Source organism: Apostichopus japonicus, chromosome 18 (genome assembly GCF_037975245.1).
Source record: "Apostichopus japonicus isolate 1M-3 chromosome 18, ASM3797524v1, whole genome shotgun sequence".
Lineage (NCBI taxonomy): Eukaryota > Metazoa > Echinodermata > Holothuroidea > Aspidochirotida > Stichopodidae > Apostichopus > Apostichopus japonicus.
This window is the reverse complement of record NC_092578.1, coordinates 5543227-5559734: the sequence shown is the minus strand read 5'-3', so window position 1 is coordinate 5559734 and position 16508 is coordinate 5543227. Positions and strand designations below refer to the sequence as shown.

Genomic DNA, 16508 nt, shown 5'->3' with positions numbered 1-16508 from the left:
ATGATGAATAGCAATAGCAGATAATATATATAAATGTCACTTTAAAACAAGTTCAATATATAAATTTAACTTCAATATACGGGAGAACAATACTATACGGCTTTAAGATTTAGCGTTCACAGTACAAACAGCTATGAGTAATACTGTAGAAAACCAGTCAGAGCCTTAAAGGAATACCAACATTAAACAACCTTGCATTTAACTAGTTACTACAACAAAGTTGAACCACTTTCAGTATTTAATTCGCAAGGGAATGAAAATATGGACAGAAAATACAATTAAACGTTGAACTGTGTTGGAAAATCCGAATGATTGATTACAATTCAGGTATGTTAATGGTCCTACGTAGCAGAGAAAGAAACTTAAGCCAAAAAAAATTTGCATGACTTTCAAACCCCTTAAAAAGGAATATCCTGAGAGAGTTACAGATGCCTAATACGTACACAGTGTATGGACATAGCAAATGAAACACCCTCCAAAGCAAACACAAGATTCATCTACTCTTAGATGGGTACTATCTGTGACGTTGAGTAACTTCATTCACAGTACAGACAGCAATGGGTAATAACGTAGAAAACCAGTCAGGGTCTTAAAGGAATATCAATAATTAACAACGTTGCCTTTTACCAGTTAATAATACAACAAAGATGTACCCCCTTTCACTATTTAATTCACAAGGGAATACAAAATTAATATGGACAGAAAATAGAATTAATCTATCAACTGTGTTGGAAAATCTGAATGATTGCTTACAACAGGGATGTTAATGGTCCTATGCAGCAGAGAGAGAAACTTAGGCCAAAAGATTGATTGAACTTCTAACCCCTAAAAGGGAATATCATAAGAACGTTACAAATGCCTTCATACAGTGTATGTTCCTGTTAGTGCAATACAAAAAGGAAGAACCATTTGTTGTGTTTGGTGTTAAGGTTATTACCCTTCCCGCTTCAACTGTTGGATAGTTTTTAATAGACAAAATTGATAGTGATGTAAAGACGTTATTTTTTTCAACTAAGGTGTACCACAGAATTAGAAACTAAAAAACAATGTGTCCATTTGATCCATAACCACACGTTTTCATCTGGGTAATAATGTTTTGAAATAACTCTGTCGTTTCAGGTAGGCTGTGGGCACCAATGTTGGCCAATTTGTTAAGGAGAAGCCCCTGAAGTGCACCCAACCTTTTCTGTTGGCTAGGTCCAGACAGGAGGCCAACCCAATTCTTTTTCATTTTGATTCAACAAGCTCACCAGTTTGAAACTCCATCACAGTTGTATAAGTGCAGTAGTATTATGCTGACATTTATGTCACTTAAAAATCAGTTGACAAGGCAGTGTTTTTATGCTGGCATTATGTCTAGACACTCGTTTTACTTGATTTCAGACATTCATGGCATATACACGCAGAATTTAATGGTTTACTTGAATATCAGTTGCCAAGTGCAGTATTTTTATGCTGGCATTATGTTTAGCTTTAGTCGTTTTTCTTGATTTCGACATTCACCGCATATTCACGCAATATTTAATGCTTCACTTAAATCAGTTGACTAGTGCCGTTTTTTATGCTGGCATTATGTCTAGACATACTCGTTTACTTGATTTCCGACAATAATTCACAGCATATAGCCGATAACATTATCAGAACACACTTTGGTTGTATACCGTGAAGAGAGTGAAAATTTCACTCTTTTGTTTTTAGAGTGTAATGTGTACAAACACATTTCATGATGAAACCTTTAATTATATAACTACTGTCAAATTGCGAACGCGAGAAATTTGGCCGTAGACTAGTTACAATATATGCAGGCCTGTACGGCGTACAATGCATACTGCTATACGGTATACAACCAAAATTTAAATCCAAAGGAGCGGAAATTCACTCCATTTGACAACAGAAATATTCGTATTTCAAAGCCAAAGTACTTAATATTCACTATTTACAAAAGAGTGAACAAATGACATTTTGCTATCAAATTTTGTCAGCTTAAAATTAAAGTGGATATTACTTGAAAAGTGCAGCTGCTATTTTGACTTTGCAGAGACCATCTTACTCGGAATTACATACACTTCTATATGAATGGGAAATTTGACCTGTCTGTTTACCTTTAAATTCCCACTTTTTCTATTCTTTATTAACAAGTTTGATAATTTTAGGAAGCAAATGAAGGTATTTTTTATTCATTACGTACTGCTATGTTAGTAATTCAAAAAGGTTTAATTTAACCTTTTATGGATGATGCATTCTTTGTAAAGGATTTATTCAAAAGCATATTATGAACTCGAAATTTAGACCATTTGACTCACTTTCTATTTTGATATATTTTTTTCATTCATCATTATTATATTATTACTTTACATGGTCCCAATGCATCTGTTTAAAAATTGGACACTCTTAGACTGTTTTCAGACGCCACCATTATTTTGAACTTTAAAACTCTGTTATGAGTATAATATGAAATTCTTTTACGAGGGTATTGTTTGCAAAACCAAATTGAATAGTTGTGATCCAATTTCCATACTTAAAAATATTTTAATTATTTTTTTTTGTTTAAATATATTTACTACCGTAGTACCTAAATGTGACTTAATAATACGTAATTACTGAGTTAATTTCCTTTCAAATGTTTGCATAAATTCATATTCTAGTTTTGCCATCCAGAGGGTTGACGGGTTTAGATGTACAGGATGGAGCGTTTAATTTCTATCCGTCAGGTGATTTACCATTGTGCTGTAACTTATCCGTTTCACCAGTCATAGACAGTAGTATCCCAGTGTGATTGTTGTTCTTCATTTATTTTTCACAGCTTTAAAAAGGCGCCAAAACGAGTTCGAAAATTATAAATGTTTGCATATAGCAAATTGAAATTGTAAGATTGCGTTATTTTTAAAAACATTTTTGAGGTATTGCCAGCACACTCTGAGTCTGATACATGTTTCATGGACGTAACTGGAATTATTTTTAACTATAAGAAAATCACATTTGTATGAGAGAATCATTCATTGCATATTTTGTGCCTTTGTATGTTTGTAATGTTGCTTTAATCTGTGTTTGTATATGAAACTTGGTATCATTTTCACTGTTTTATATATATTTAAAAGCATAAATTGTTGTCTTTGTCCTTTTTTTATTTGTTCTAACAGTGTCCAAATCTAGTAAATCGTCTTATCATCAGTGTAGTAGCCCATTCCATTGTCTTGATATTTTGATGCATCCTTGTACAATAGCCATATTTCTGAAAAAAAGATAGGGCCTTTCCATTGAGTCACCAACTCATTCTATCAATCCCGTTCCTCAAAATCAGCGGTACAATATCATTAACTCTTTAATGAGTGAAATTCACTCTTTTAAAAGAATGATTCTCACTCTATCTAGAGTGAAAAAGCCCACTCTATTAGAGTAAAAAGCTCACTCTTTGAAGGAGTGATCATTCTCAATCTTTTAAAAGAGTGAATTTCACTCTTCATGGAGTGATCACTCACTACACTCTCAGAAAGAGTGAGAATTCACTTTAAACGAGTGAAAATTCACTCCTTTGTTTTTAGAGTGTACTGAGCTTGTTGATAATTTCTCTTTTCTGGTTCTTGATAACCAAAAAAGGTTCGATTTTTTTCACCTTCAAATTGTATTTATATATATACATTGACTGGCATGGTAATACGTACTTATACAATTGACTATATTTATCATTTGTTCCCTCCCTCATTGCTTCCCCGCCCCCTCCGCCCATCAAAATCAAACTTTACCACTGCTATTTTTCTATTGATTATATTTGTAAATATGAAGAAGAATCCCTTCCACCATAATTTCTCGAAACATTTCGAATATTGGCAAACATTAGTTTATATTTCAGTGTAGATATATTGGTGGTGGGACAGGGATGAGGTAGGGCATTGTCAGAGTTTAATTGACATAATTCACTGTTCCTTATGTTCTTGGTTACTTTACATTAAACTGCATCACCAATGATAGAAATGAAGAAGAAAGTGGAATCAAAACAAAACTTCCACCAACATTTTGAATTGTAACTTTTCACTTTGCTAATCAAAGGCAATACAGGTTTTTACTGTCGTTTTTCAATTTGAACCCAAATCTCCTCTTTTGGAGAAGTAATTAATCCATGGACACTTTCCACCATCTGGCCTTCAACAAGAGTCCACTTGAAGTTCCTGATGAGTATCGCCATGAACACGGTCAACTCGTAATAGGCAAATCTATATCCAGGGCAGATACGACCCGGTAAACCAAACGGCTGAAACGCAAACTGATGACGGCTTTTGACATTTTCCGGGCTGAAACGGTCAGGGTCGAATCTAACAGAGTAGAAATGTAGTGTAAACAGAAAGCAAATGGATGGATCCTTCTAGCATTTTGACTGAAGTTTGAAAGGAATGAATGTTCCATAAGAAAGAGTGTTTTAAGGACATTTTCATATATTATTTTACTGTATGTGACCGTTCAAACTATAATGTACGGCGTATATTTGTGTGGAACCAACGAACTTTGGCATAAACCAGAAAGGTCTGCAAAATAAAAATGCAAACATTGCATTGGATTTGTTGGACAAAGAAACTGACAAAATGCAGTCACATGTATAACCTCTCAGAGCTGTGAATAGTCAAGATTGAGGGGTATCCACGTGTGAGTACTACCTGGCTTGGTTACAGTTACAAAATGTTGAAGACAAACCAAACAACATTTTGACTTCTTTTATGTAACAAATACATATGCAAAGAGTAATTTATAATGTCCAGTAAACGCAATTAAAGATGGAGATGATTTCAGTAATTATATGAATATATGGTCATCTCCACTTACTTCTTAGGGTTTGACCATATTTTCTCATCCTGCGACATCACGCCCAAAGCCGTGATCACCGGAGTCTGTCCAAACGAAAACCACAGACACATGATTCATTTGCAATCAGCAATGCCTTAGAAGCTTATAATATTGATATACCTTAGAACATAGGTGTATTAAACACTTTCAATTGTCGGTATCATCAAGCTTAAAAAACAAGTTTGAAGTATAATTTAGATTTACTTGTCTTGTATAAAGTCTTGTATCAGTCATGTTCTCAAATGACTCATGTTCTCATGCCATGTCATGTTCTCAAAAGATTTTACACACCTAAACAACTACATGTGTACAATTCAAACAGCTGCCCGAAGTGGGCAATACAGAGTGCCACATCTACATCTAGGGGAAATCCCATTGGCAGCGACCACAACCATACTTACAAGTTACCTCGCAAATTTCTATTTATGAACCGGAATACAGACAGGTAATAAAAGATCATAAAATTGCATTGCCGTAGGACATAATTTTCAAGATCTGACCAGGATACGAACCTATGCGCTCCTCAGATTGAGACTGGCCTTAAACATATGACTGCAATGCTCCATACCATATCAAAACAGACACTGAGATATCTTCATCTGCACTCAAACATTTGCAATCCAGTCTTACAATCAATTCTTGCCATCCAATTATTGAACAGCTGCCTACAGTATCGAAAACATATCTCGCAACCCTTATTGACTCAATGATATGCTGGAAAAATCATGATATGTATCATGCCATTCGCATACAGTAACATCTGAAATAGCTCACTTAACCTGCTAACATCAAATGTCATGTGACCTACACTGAAACAATAGGGTTCATATACACAATTTGGAGCATCTCTGTGTAGAAAGTATGACAGTCAACCAAGTCTCCATATTTGAAACCCGAAGATTACAAGGTTCTCTTAATTTGTTTAAAGTTTCCAATGGTCTCATTTATAAATATTTTATTGCCTTGTCTACGTGAAATCAGCTTTTATTAAAATAAGTTGTCATTTTGAAAACATTTCTCTGAAGAAATTAGTTGTTCAGTGTCAAGCTGTGACAGGGAGGTTTTGATGGGGGACATGAATTGCAGCGAACCAAAATATGGTGAATTTTGAATGATTACTTACACCTTTAGGAATGGAATGTCCGCCGAGAGAAATTTCAACCTCTTGAACTTTTGCAGCCCAGGGAGCAAGAATGCTTAATCGGAGAGACTCATTCATCACTTGTTTCATGTAGCTGCATAAAATCATAAAAAATCTTAAGGCTATTTGAACAAAATTATTTTATGGGGTACTGGTTTGAAAATTGTTGCAAGTTGTTGATTTAAAGCAGGATGGCAAAATGCTAAGCAAATGTAAAGATGCATAGCAGTTTGTGTACACAAGAACCATAGCATTCATATGGGACAACGATCAAATCCTTCAAACCTGCTACACAAAGGTTGAACACCAAATTCTACCCTGGTATTTAAGGGGAATTAGTTTTTATTTTGTATAAATTAACAGTCACTTTATACCTTCATTGTCTTGACAATTACGACAAAACGTCTCATCACAAAAAGAAGAAGTCACGTACGCTGATTACCAAAACACAACTGCTGGGACAACATCCACCCATCCAGCCCACATGACTAGTGAAAACCATAATAAATCAACCATAACTAACAATGACATGACCTTATCATACAAATCATGCCATTTTGTGATAGTCATCTTTATTCTGCTTCAAAATTTAATCCAAGCTGAGTCCTTGTTTTATACAACCATATATAAATATCGAGATCATCATTGTATTTATCACACACATGTAAATTATAACTGTTAAAGTATGTACTACAACTATTTGGTATCGTATCATGAATTACAATGTAAAAACTCACTGAAATTGAGGAATTTCCTCGGGTCCGATGGATTCTTTAGATCCAACCACTCTCAAGACTTCCTGGTACACTTTCTCTTGTACCTCTTGATCCAAGGTCAGGTAATAGATGATCCAACATAGCACTATAGTGAATTATAATGAAGGGAAACAATCAGTTATCACTGAAAATGCTGATACAAAACTTCTAGTTAGTACAAAGTAAAGTTAAACAGATATATCGATTTGGTCTGAAGTACCTACCCTTTTGATTCCAGCTGCAATTTGAGTGAAACACATTTACAGATGTTTAAAAGGGGAGTTTATTATCTTAACTTCGGATGTCAAGTATCGTAAAAACTTCAGAAAGTTTACAAACATAGAGCAGAGCTTATAAGGCCTCATATGTATTGGTCTCACAGTTGCGCATAGAAAATTGCTTAAAAAAATAATAAGACCTTATAAAGTTGTAATCTGTATTGGCCTCACATTTGAGCATGGTAAACTTGCTCAAAAATGAAATTAAAAATACTTTCCAGGGGTTTTTACTCTCCAATATTAAACATTGGTAACTTTTGCTGGAAGACAATTAAGATCTCAGTGATTAAAACTGCTCTGATGGGGATAGCAACATTAATTGTTGAGCTTTTGAGTAACGATTACTTGAAATTTCTAGCATATTTGTGGGGAAATACTTCGTTATCAAGTTAGTGACCACAACAAAAAAAACATAGGGAAACCCTTTCCAGCAGTAACTTACCTTTAAATACATTACAATACATATGCGACGTATGAGTAGTTCGCAAGCTTACCCTGCCTGAAGACCATACTGCAGATGGAGAGCAGTATAAATGTAAATATAGTCAGTGCTGACATGGTTTTATGACTGGTAATCATGTGACATAATACAACAACGTTGAAAGAATAGAAGGACATTGTCTGTTGTTGGTAATTTATTTTGCATCCTCACTCTAACAACAAGAGAGCCAAAATATGAGAGCCAATAAAGTTTCCTAATTGGAGATATCGTGTTAACATGGATTTCAAGTTTTGATCCCTTGGTGACATTGAAATGAACTCTGACAAACACCAAATTGTGTAACAACTTTAGACAGGTTGTTGAGATTGTGTTTTTTGTGATTCTCACATTTTGCCACCTGCTGACCTCAAATGACCATCCCAACACAATAGGATTCTTGTACAAATGATGAAGAAGATACATGCCAACTATGAGAGGTTACCTTGATTGAGATATTGTTTTCACCACTAGGGCGTCAACTACACATACTGACACCAACATGCACATCCACACAAACACGACAAGTCAACTTTACTTCTAGGTTACTTGCCTGCCTATGGCAAGCTACCAGAAATAAGAAGAAAAAACATAAGACATAGCAAAACAAAGAAACGTGACACAATTTTGATTATGATAGTGTGTAAAAACTATTCACACGGTAGGATTTCAGGTTATAATGGATGCTTCTGAGATTACTAGCTGAGCGAATAATTAAAGTTTTGATTATGTGAAGTACAATGGTAATAGTCCTGTAATGATAATTTACCATAAATTGTTCTATAATGTTATTGCTCATATTTCATTGTTTAGTTTTTGCAGAAATGACAATTTAATTTTGTTGACGATGCCAACATTGTGATGTTTCATACTTTACTCACAATATCCAGAGGTGTGAAATCCTCCAATCATAAATGTGGTCGCATCTGCCAGTAGCTTTGACTCATGGTAAATATCCTCGTTTTCCATGAGAAGATCAATGAAAGCTCTCTCGTGAGGCTTGGGTGGAATTTCCTTCCTTTTTTGAACGATGTCCTTCACCATATCTCTCGTATTCTCGAGGGCTACCAATACAAAAATGTGATGTACACGTAAGCAGTTAATTAATCACAGCAGCAGTTTATACAGATTACTCTCTTTCATAATAATTACTGAGTTATACAACTTTGTTTTGGGTAGTTCATGAGGAAATATATGAAACGTAAATTTAGAATGACAAGGCTCATTCTAAAGCTATAACAAAAAAGTAATTTACATAGCAATACACCTAAGCATTTTTAAAGTAATCCAAATTAACAGTGCTCTAAGGCACTTATACCTAACTATGGCACTTATACCTACCTGTGGCACGTATGCATACCGATGGCACTTATACCTATCACCAACTCACCCAATGTTTAGGAGGCATTGTGGCAGATTTGGAAGATGCTAGTGCTAACATGCTAAGATGCAGTTCAATTAATTGTTGCTGGACCAAACTAATACACAAAAAAATTGTTGTTATTGTCAGAGAAAACTAAATTTGATTTTAAGTTTAGAGACGACCCTTCTACCAGAAAAAATTATCTATCGATGCAAGCAATCTGGTACTACGCTACCACCAGAGCATGCATTTCGATATAATCAATTATTCACAATCATTCTGGACTAAGTACACACAATTTGAACATGTAACAAAGATTAAGAAGACAAAGAAGTTCTATAAAGATACCTTCATCATATCTTTTCTGTCTCTCACTTCCTTCCGTCATTTGTGCACCACTCAATCTTGCTTCCATTTCTTTCCAGCACTGTCAATATGATAGTATAGCCATTACAGAGTCGCATAATAATCAACCAAAGGTATGGAACATTTGAGGAGCAAAAAAAGGTTGTTAAAATTTGAAGAAGAAAAAAATAGCTATACATATGTGGACTAATTAATGGCTGAGCATTTGTTATGTTTAATAGAAGAAACACATGTTAACGTGTATCATATTACTGTAATAGCGCGGCCAATGGTAGAGAGAATTAATATAAGGTATTTACAATATAAGCAAAAAGTATTCTGTTATTTGGTTAACGTATTTAGCGTATATATACAATATCTAGTAACTGAAGTGAAGCTTACTGCTCATGGCCTTGGTAGGCCTACTCCTAAGTTCATATCAAAGGTACTGGTATCAGAGGTACTAACCAGTGCATATCTTATGTACTGGTATAATTGATACTACTAAGTTTATTTATTAATTATCATCTGCTGATAGGTAATCCCGAGTACCAAGTTCATATCAGAGGTACACATATCATATAATTGTCACTCCCAAGTTCATATGATAGGTATTTTTATTATCATAGGTACACCTAAGTTCATAGTATAGGTACTCATATAATTTAGTATGAGTGCCATAGTTACTCCCAAGTTCATATGATAGGCACTTGCATCATAGGTACTCCTAATTTCATATGATATGTACTCATAGCATTTATTATGAATACCATAGTTACTCCTAAGTTCAGATGTTAGGAACTTATTTAATAGGTATACTCTAAAGTTTGTATCGTAAGGATTAATATCGTAGGCACTCTCTCTCTCTCTTACTGCTTCAATCATCTTGCTTCGACTTTAATTTCCTGCTCACACAGACAACAAAGCGTAATGTCTTAGCACTATGCAAACACATGGTGGGTCATGAATGTAGCAAGGGAAGCTTTACAATTGCTGAAGTCATTAGTGTGCTGGTTGAATGAGACCCAAGCATCAAACTGTTTTGCTTTGATGTTGGACCAAAATAATTATACTTGTAAACAAGTCAGGTCAGAAAGAGCAGCTTACATATAATAAAGAATTGGAGAAAAAGCAATAAAGCAGCTCACAATTTCATAATTATGCTTCATATTGTGGCAATGCTCTTCATCCTTGAAGTAATTGCCGAATGAAGTCTGCGAGAGTCCTTTGATGGTGAGAGCTAGGGTGTACTGAGAGAGGGGAATGTGTTCCATCTTGGGCAAAGAGGAGAGTTTGGTACTCATCTCTTCACCGAGCTGCAGAATAAACAATAAACCAATTAACACAGAATGAGCATAGTAATAAAATGTGGTTCACTAAGGTAATATACATATCCTTGCAACAGTCACAAAAGAGAAAGAAAGAAAGGAATACAAAAATCGGCCCAAATCGAAAAATAGAAAACTGTGAATACCAATAAAGATTTATGCTGTATGTATTTAGAAAACACAGAAACACATTAATCTACACGATTCTATGCTTTACATTCTTTTCTTATTCTTTAAAACCAATCTGTTAATATCATGATACAAATCAGGTGTTAAACTCAAATTTGTCAACAATTCACTTACTTCATTGAAGTTTTCGCAAAAGTGTCGAAGCATGTCATGACTCCATGATGGGTCGGTGAGTTTTCGGCGTCTGTGTCCTTCAAAGCCATTTGCAAACTGGATGCTTTCTGGACCAAACACAGGCTCATACACCCGAAACAGCTCAGCTATAAAGTAAAAGCAGACAAAAAGTTCACACATATCATAGGAACTTGACATGGATTAAATTCAAAGTCCTTGCCACAAACCTGGACCACTTTACTGTATCTTCTCTAATCTCCTCGGCAGACTTTTCTCCCTTTTCCTTTCTCTTTGCAGTTCATGTATGTCTGTCAAGTATTAGTTTCCTTGAACCGCGTTGCAGTCAGCTGAGTTCAGCATGAGAAAGAGAGTTTTCCATGTAATCTTGTTGTGAAATGTCATGTCAAAGGTGCTCATATGAAAACATTGGTTGGACATGTCAGAAAGCCGGACAGAATCAAAAAAACGTTTGCAGATTAGACTTGACGCACAGGGCCACCTCTTGGGGAACCCTGATTTATGTAATTATGATATATCTGCTCCATATACATTTCTCTATTTTATTTATTTGTAAATGCTGGCAGTGTAATTGATAGTGATATATACCAAACTATGACAATTAAACAACAACAGTGTGTAAATGTTTGCACAAGTTACAAAACAAATAAATCAATAAATGAATGTATCGTTTTAAGTGGACAATTTGTTTTTGGAAAGAACAAAGAAATACCTTTGGCATATCACAGGATTCCACATATCATGTGACAATATGATTATAAAAGATCAACCAGTGGACACTGCCTTCTATGTATACTTAAAAATGTTATGAACCACCTGACCTATAAGTAGGTCAATGGGGGCACGAGGAGGGGACAAAGTGCTAAAATGTTACTAATTAGGCGAGGTTAAGGGAGATTGGAGTGCATATGTTGAATGGAGACGGGTAAGGGTGGAGTGCAGTAAATACCATACTTGGCATGATATGAATTGTGTACTTACGAGGTCCAAGACATGGAAGTGGGTCACAAGAGAGGAAGGGTGCTCAGTGCTAAAATCTTACTAATTTGGGTAGGTTAAGTTAGATTGGGGAGCATATGTTGAATGGAGACATGTAAGGGTGGAGTACAGTAAATATGAAATGTGTACTTACGAGGTCTATCGAACACAGCTTTCAATTCTTTAAACATTTCAGGATCGGCAACACTAACGGTAAACTTTGGTCCAAACCAAAATGAGACAATAGGCCCATGCTTCTTGTGCAGTTTGACTAACAGTTCATGTAGGCTTCCTGCTGTGGCAATATCAGCATAGTTTCCATTCCTGCACATAAGAAGTACGATCCACATCTTGCAATATTCAAAAGAAAAGGTTTGGTAATGGGAAGGGAGAGTTAGGGACAAAGTTATCTCTTGGATTTGAAGAAGAACCAAGGATATGACTTTGTTGCAAATATAATACACTAAGGAATTTTCTGAGAACCTGACATCGATATTTTCTCGAACCTGCCAATTTTTTATAAATATATACATATAAATATGTTCATATTCACATAAATATAAATATATATATATATATGTGTGTGTGTGTATGTATATGATATGGGTGTTGACCCATCATACCTACATTATATGTTTTAAGGGGATGGGTGAGATCTCATTTATTTTTCTGATGCTGTTTCAAGGATGGTGGTCAATTGTCCACGTTCTGTAATTTACATTTTATTAAAACACATTTTTGGTTTTAAAATTTTACATTATTCTTGGCCTTTTTTCAAAGATGAGAATGATTATATAGTTACAGTACAAGTACCAGAGACAACTCTGTGGGGACATTTCAGCCCGAGGAATGAAACAAAAAGTTAACTACGATATAGCTGACCTATTGAACTCCTTTGTTATGGGATATTAGAATCCGGTTGAATTGAGGAGGACAATCGGTGTTATCAATGAACTCAAAAAGCTGCATCAACTGCAAGTAATTCACTTAAATTAAGTGCATTTTAAACAGCTAGTTTAGACTGTACACATTTATAAAGCAAACAGACACAGAACAAGAAAAGCAATGTTTTACTGTGGATCATTCGATTTTAGTCCAGGGATAGTAGTTTTCACTTTCCATAATGGACTCTGTAAAGAGAAGAATGAAAGAAAAAAGACAAATACCTCCAGGTTATGACTACTGTGTGTGCAGTAAGGTCAAACAAGTTACTGTATTATGCGAAGATACAAAATTACACAGTGCATATTACGTTTTGCTTTATATATGCATGAATTAACAAACAAGAAACAATTTCTTAAAAGTGGTGGGTATGTGAAATAACGTCAATAGAGATGGTACTATATATTGTACACACAACTGTAAAGTTAGGCAGTCACCTACAGTAGTGTCCATCACAGTCAATCACAGTCAACAAAAGATTATAAACTTTGATGCTTGTTTATAATGAAAACAATCTTATCGTTCAATGTTCAAGCTTGGACAGCCTAACACAGTATATATATACTCAGTAACACCACAAATGATTTTGGCTTGAGAGAGAATTGAAACATGTTGTGTGTAGAACTATTTCGCAGACTTTAATTATGAATCAGATATTATTAGCAAGACATTACGTTTATTTAAGGTTTGTACAATTTGATCTCGAGTACATATTCTTCATCCCAGTTTCCCTTCCTGAGATACTATGTTTACCAAATTTACAGACTTTGACCTCTGCTGACTTTGACCTACACTTATCAATGCCAATAGTATCAACTATCCATCTCCAGAAAACACACACACAAAAACAATACAGTACACCTTAGTCAAATTGGGGAATCCATATACTTAGAAGGTATTGTCTAAGTTTCTCAAATGTTCTGAGATATCACATTAATTAACAATGTTTGCAATCTTTGACTTCTTGCGACCTCTAGTGACCATGACCTTGGGTTTTCCAACCACTAAATATTAAGTTTCCATTCTTGAAGTTTCATGCTTATATAGTTTGCAGATATTGATGTATCTGCTGACATTTGACCTCAAGATCAAATTGATTAGAAATCAACTACTGGATATGTCGGGCATGCCATGCTAGGTATGGGATAATATCTATAAATGGTCATTCTTGATATATTACGTTTAAAAGATGTACATTTTCATCTCTGTTAACAGTAAATGACCTTGACTTCTCTTCAAACTAAGTGTTCATATACTCACCACTATGCATCTACACACTAGACGTGAACGTCAATCACTATTCTCTTTCCAAAAAATGTTTAAAAGACTTCAAAGACTGACCTCTACTGATATTAAATGACATTTAACCTCTGTTAACAGCAAACTATCTCTAAACCTGGTGGGTCTTGAAATCCATCCACACCCTCTGCAAATATTACATGAATGCTCTCGAACCCTGGTAACTCTCACAATATGTATGAACATCTGCTGAACAAAGTTTCACTTAAAAAGACAAAATGATTGATCAGAAGATCATCTGCAGCTGATAAGCAATATAGGTCTATACTCACCACTGTATGACGCCTCATGTAAAAGTAGGCAGCCAGCACTACAGTTACCAAGACGACAATAGCAGCAAACACTGGAGTCATGATGGCAAAACAAGTTTTTCAAGATGAACCTCTCTGATGAATTACGAGGAAAATACTGAAGTAGAAACAACCATGGATCATTAAAATTTCTCAACGGAAAATACAATGAATTTATGCAAATTTTGTGATGTAAGTCATTTATTAAGTCATGTATCTATTATATTTTAACTTGACTTGACTTAAGTTCAGCATGTGTGTGCTTGGTCTATTTTGTTTCAAGTACAGCAACATGCAGTTCACATATAAAGTTGATTACATGATCTCCCTTAAGATGCATTTCGGGAGTAGTACTTCCGATGGCCAAAAATGGTCAACTTGTTTTAACTGCTCTACGCCTAAATATACTGTACGTATTTGGGTATAGAATAACATTTAACATCATCTGTCCCACTGATGAGATATCGATGAATCAGAATTGCGCAAAGATTGATTACCGGCACTGGATAACAAAACAGATACTGTAGTCAGTCGTGCATACTGACAATATAAGCAAGTTTTGCCGCCAATGAAAATGGACATTGAGGAACACTTTTGATGCAGGTAATATTGACCCTAGGCCTAAAATAGATTTGCTCAGGCTTCTAATTGTGCAAACCGTGCAACACTTTTTTTTAACATCACAATTGTGCTAAACACACGGAAAAACCTTCTATCACCCTTCAAGTGGGTATTTGTGATTCTATGTCTGGATTACTGACTTAGGTTCCAATACTATAACACTAATGTATGATACGGTTTCTCACTTTGTAAGTTGTAATAACAGGAAAACTGCTACAGTACTTAACATTGTAACTTTCAAGCCATGTTAGGCATGTATGCTTGTTCCAGTAAGCTAAGAGATATCAAGACCTGTAGAATGCAGTTCGTCAGGACTTATGCTGCTTTCTTTTCCCTTCTTTTCTTATTTGTTCTCTTTTTCAGAAGGATTGCCTTTGTCCACGAACATGTCTGTATATGTATGCATATGTATGTATATAAGATCTTCCTGCAAGCAGGAACTCGCGAAGAAGCCCTGTTGGCTTGTCAAAGCCGCAAGCTGACAGCAGTCAGTCTCTTATAGAATCATATTTAACGTCCATGATTATGAATTGTCAATTGTCAACAACTCTGTAACTGGACGACATATATTAATATGATTATGAATGCCTACATTACCATGCATGTTCAATGGTATTCTGTAGGGATTGCCTCGGCCTATTTAGTATTAGTATTAGTTGTACTAATAGGCTACTGGTAATATTTGTCCATTAATTGAGTTTCCCAAACCCTGCACTAAAAGAAGTTGAACACAAACCTTTGAGTTCCTATTCCCGAAGTAGCAACTCCCTGTTCAACCAGCATTTTACTTACCACCGGTGAAAGAGGAATCAATTTATATCCTCTATGAGTCTCAGAATATACGTTCAGCTACAATACGGCAACAACGAACTACTCTGTATACCCAAGCCTCTGTTACTGTTAAGATTACAACCAAGGTGTTTCGGAACACGTAATAATAAACAATAATAATAATAAATGCAAAGTTATATAGCGGCAATATCCAGAGGAAAACCAAATGCTCTGTGGCGCTAGTGCCCAGGGAGTGCAGTCAAAAATATATGTGTTTTGAGTCTGTTTTTGAAAATGTTAACGTTGGGTGCCGACTTGATGTGCAGTGGAAGTGAGTTCCAAAGAGTAGGAGCGGCATAAGAGAACGATCTTTGACCACATGACTTGAGTTTCCACTTAGGTACATGGAGCAGTTGCTGATTTGAGGATCGGAGAGAGCGGGTGGTGGTCTTCCGACTGATCATGCTACTCATGTATTCTGGTGCTAATCCATGCAGGGCATTATATGTGAGCAGGATGATCTTGAAGATTATCCTGTAGGAAACAGGTAACCAGTGCAGTGCAGTTGCCGAAGAATAGGGGTGATGTGGTCGAACTTAGGCTACATAATAGTGTTGAAACTTGTAGGCAGTTAATGACTGATGAAGCTTTTAGTATAGATGAATTGGCTAAGTTGTGACAGTCAAACGATATGGTGGTGTCTGTCTGTGATTCAAATAAAGATGAACATAAATTAATGATAGTATGTTTAGAAGTGGTTAT

The 16508-nt window shown here is 35.4% G+C and overlaps 1 protein-coding gene across 3 annotated transcripts; it reads right to left on the bottom strand.

Moving 5' to 3' along the window:
* Window positions 1-3721: 3721 nt before the first annotated feature.
* On the bottom strand, window positions 3722-16223 carry LOC139958697 (cytochrome P450 20A1-like). Of its 3 annotated transcripts, none has more exons than XM_071955971.1 (12): window positions 15712-16223; window positions 14337-14450; window positions 12898-12953; window positions 11978-12147; window positions 10828-10973; window positions 10345-10512; window positions 9200-9278; window positions 8370-8552; window positions 6715-6838; window positions 5960-6071; window positions 4816-4880; window positions 3722-4310 (listed from the first exon to the last, which is right to left on the bottom strand). In XM_071955971.1, the coding sequence occupies exons 2-12, from the start codon at window positions 14415-14417 to the stop codon at window positions 4061-4063; spliced, it is 1434 nt and encodes a 477-aa protein (XP_071812072.1). In that variant the 5' UTR covers window positions 14418-14450; window positions 15712-16223; the 3' UTR covers window positions 3722-4060. The 3 variants fall into 3 exon arrangements, with proteins under 3 accessions (XP_071812072.1, XP_071812071.1, XP_071812070.1); XM_071955970.1 differs by having other exon boundaries at window positions 14337-14472; window positions 15768-16222; XM_071955969.1 differs by having other exon boundaries at window positions 14337-14472; window positions 15712-16221.
* Between the last annotated feature and the right edge of the window lie 285 nt (window positions 16224-16508).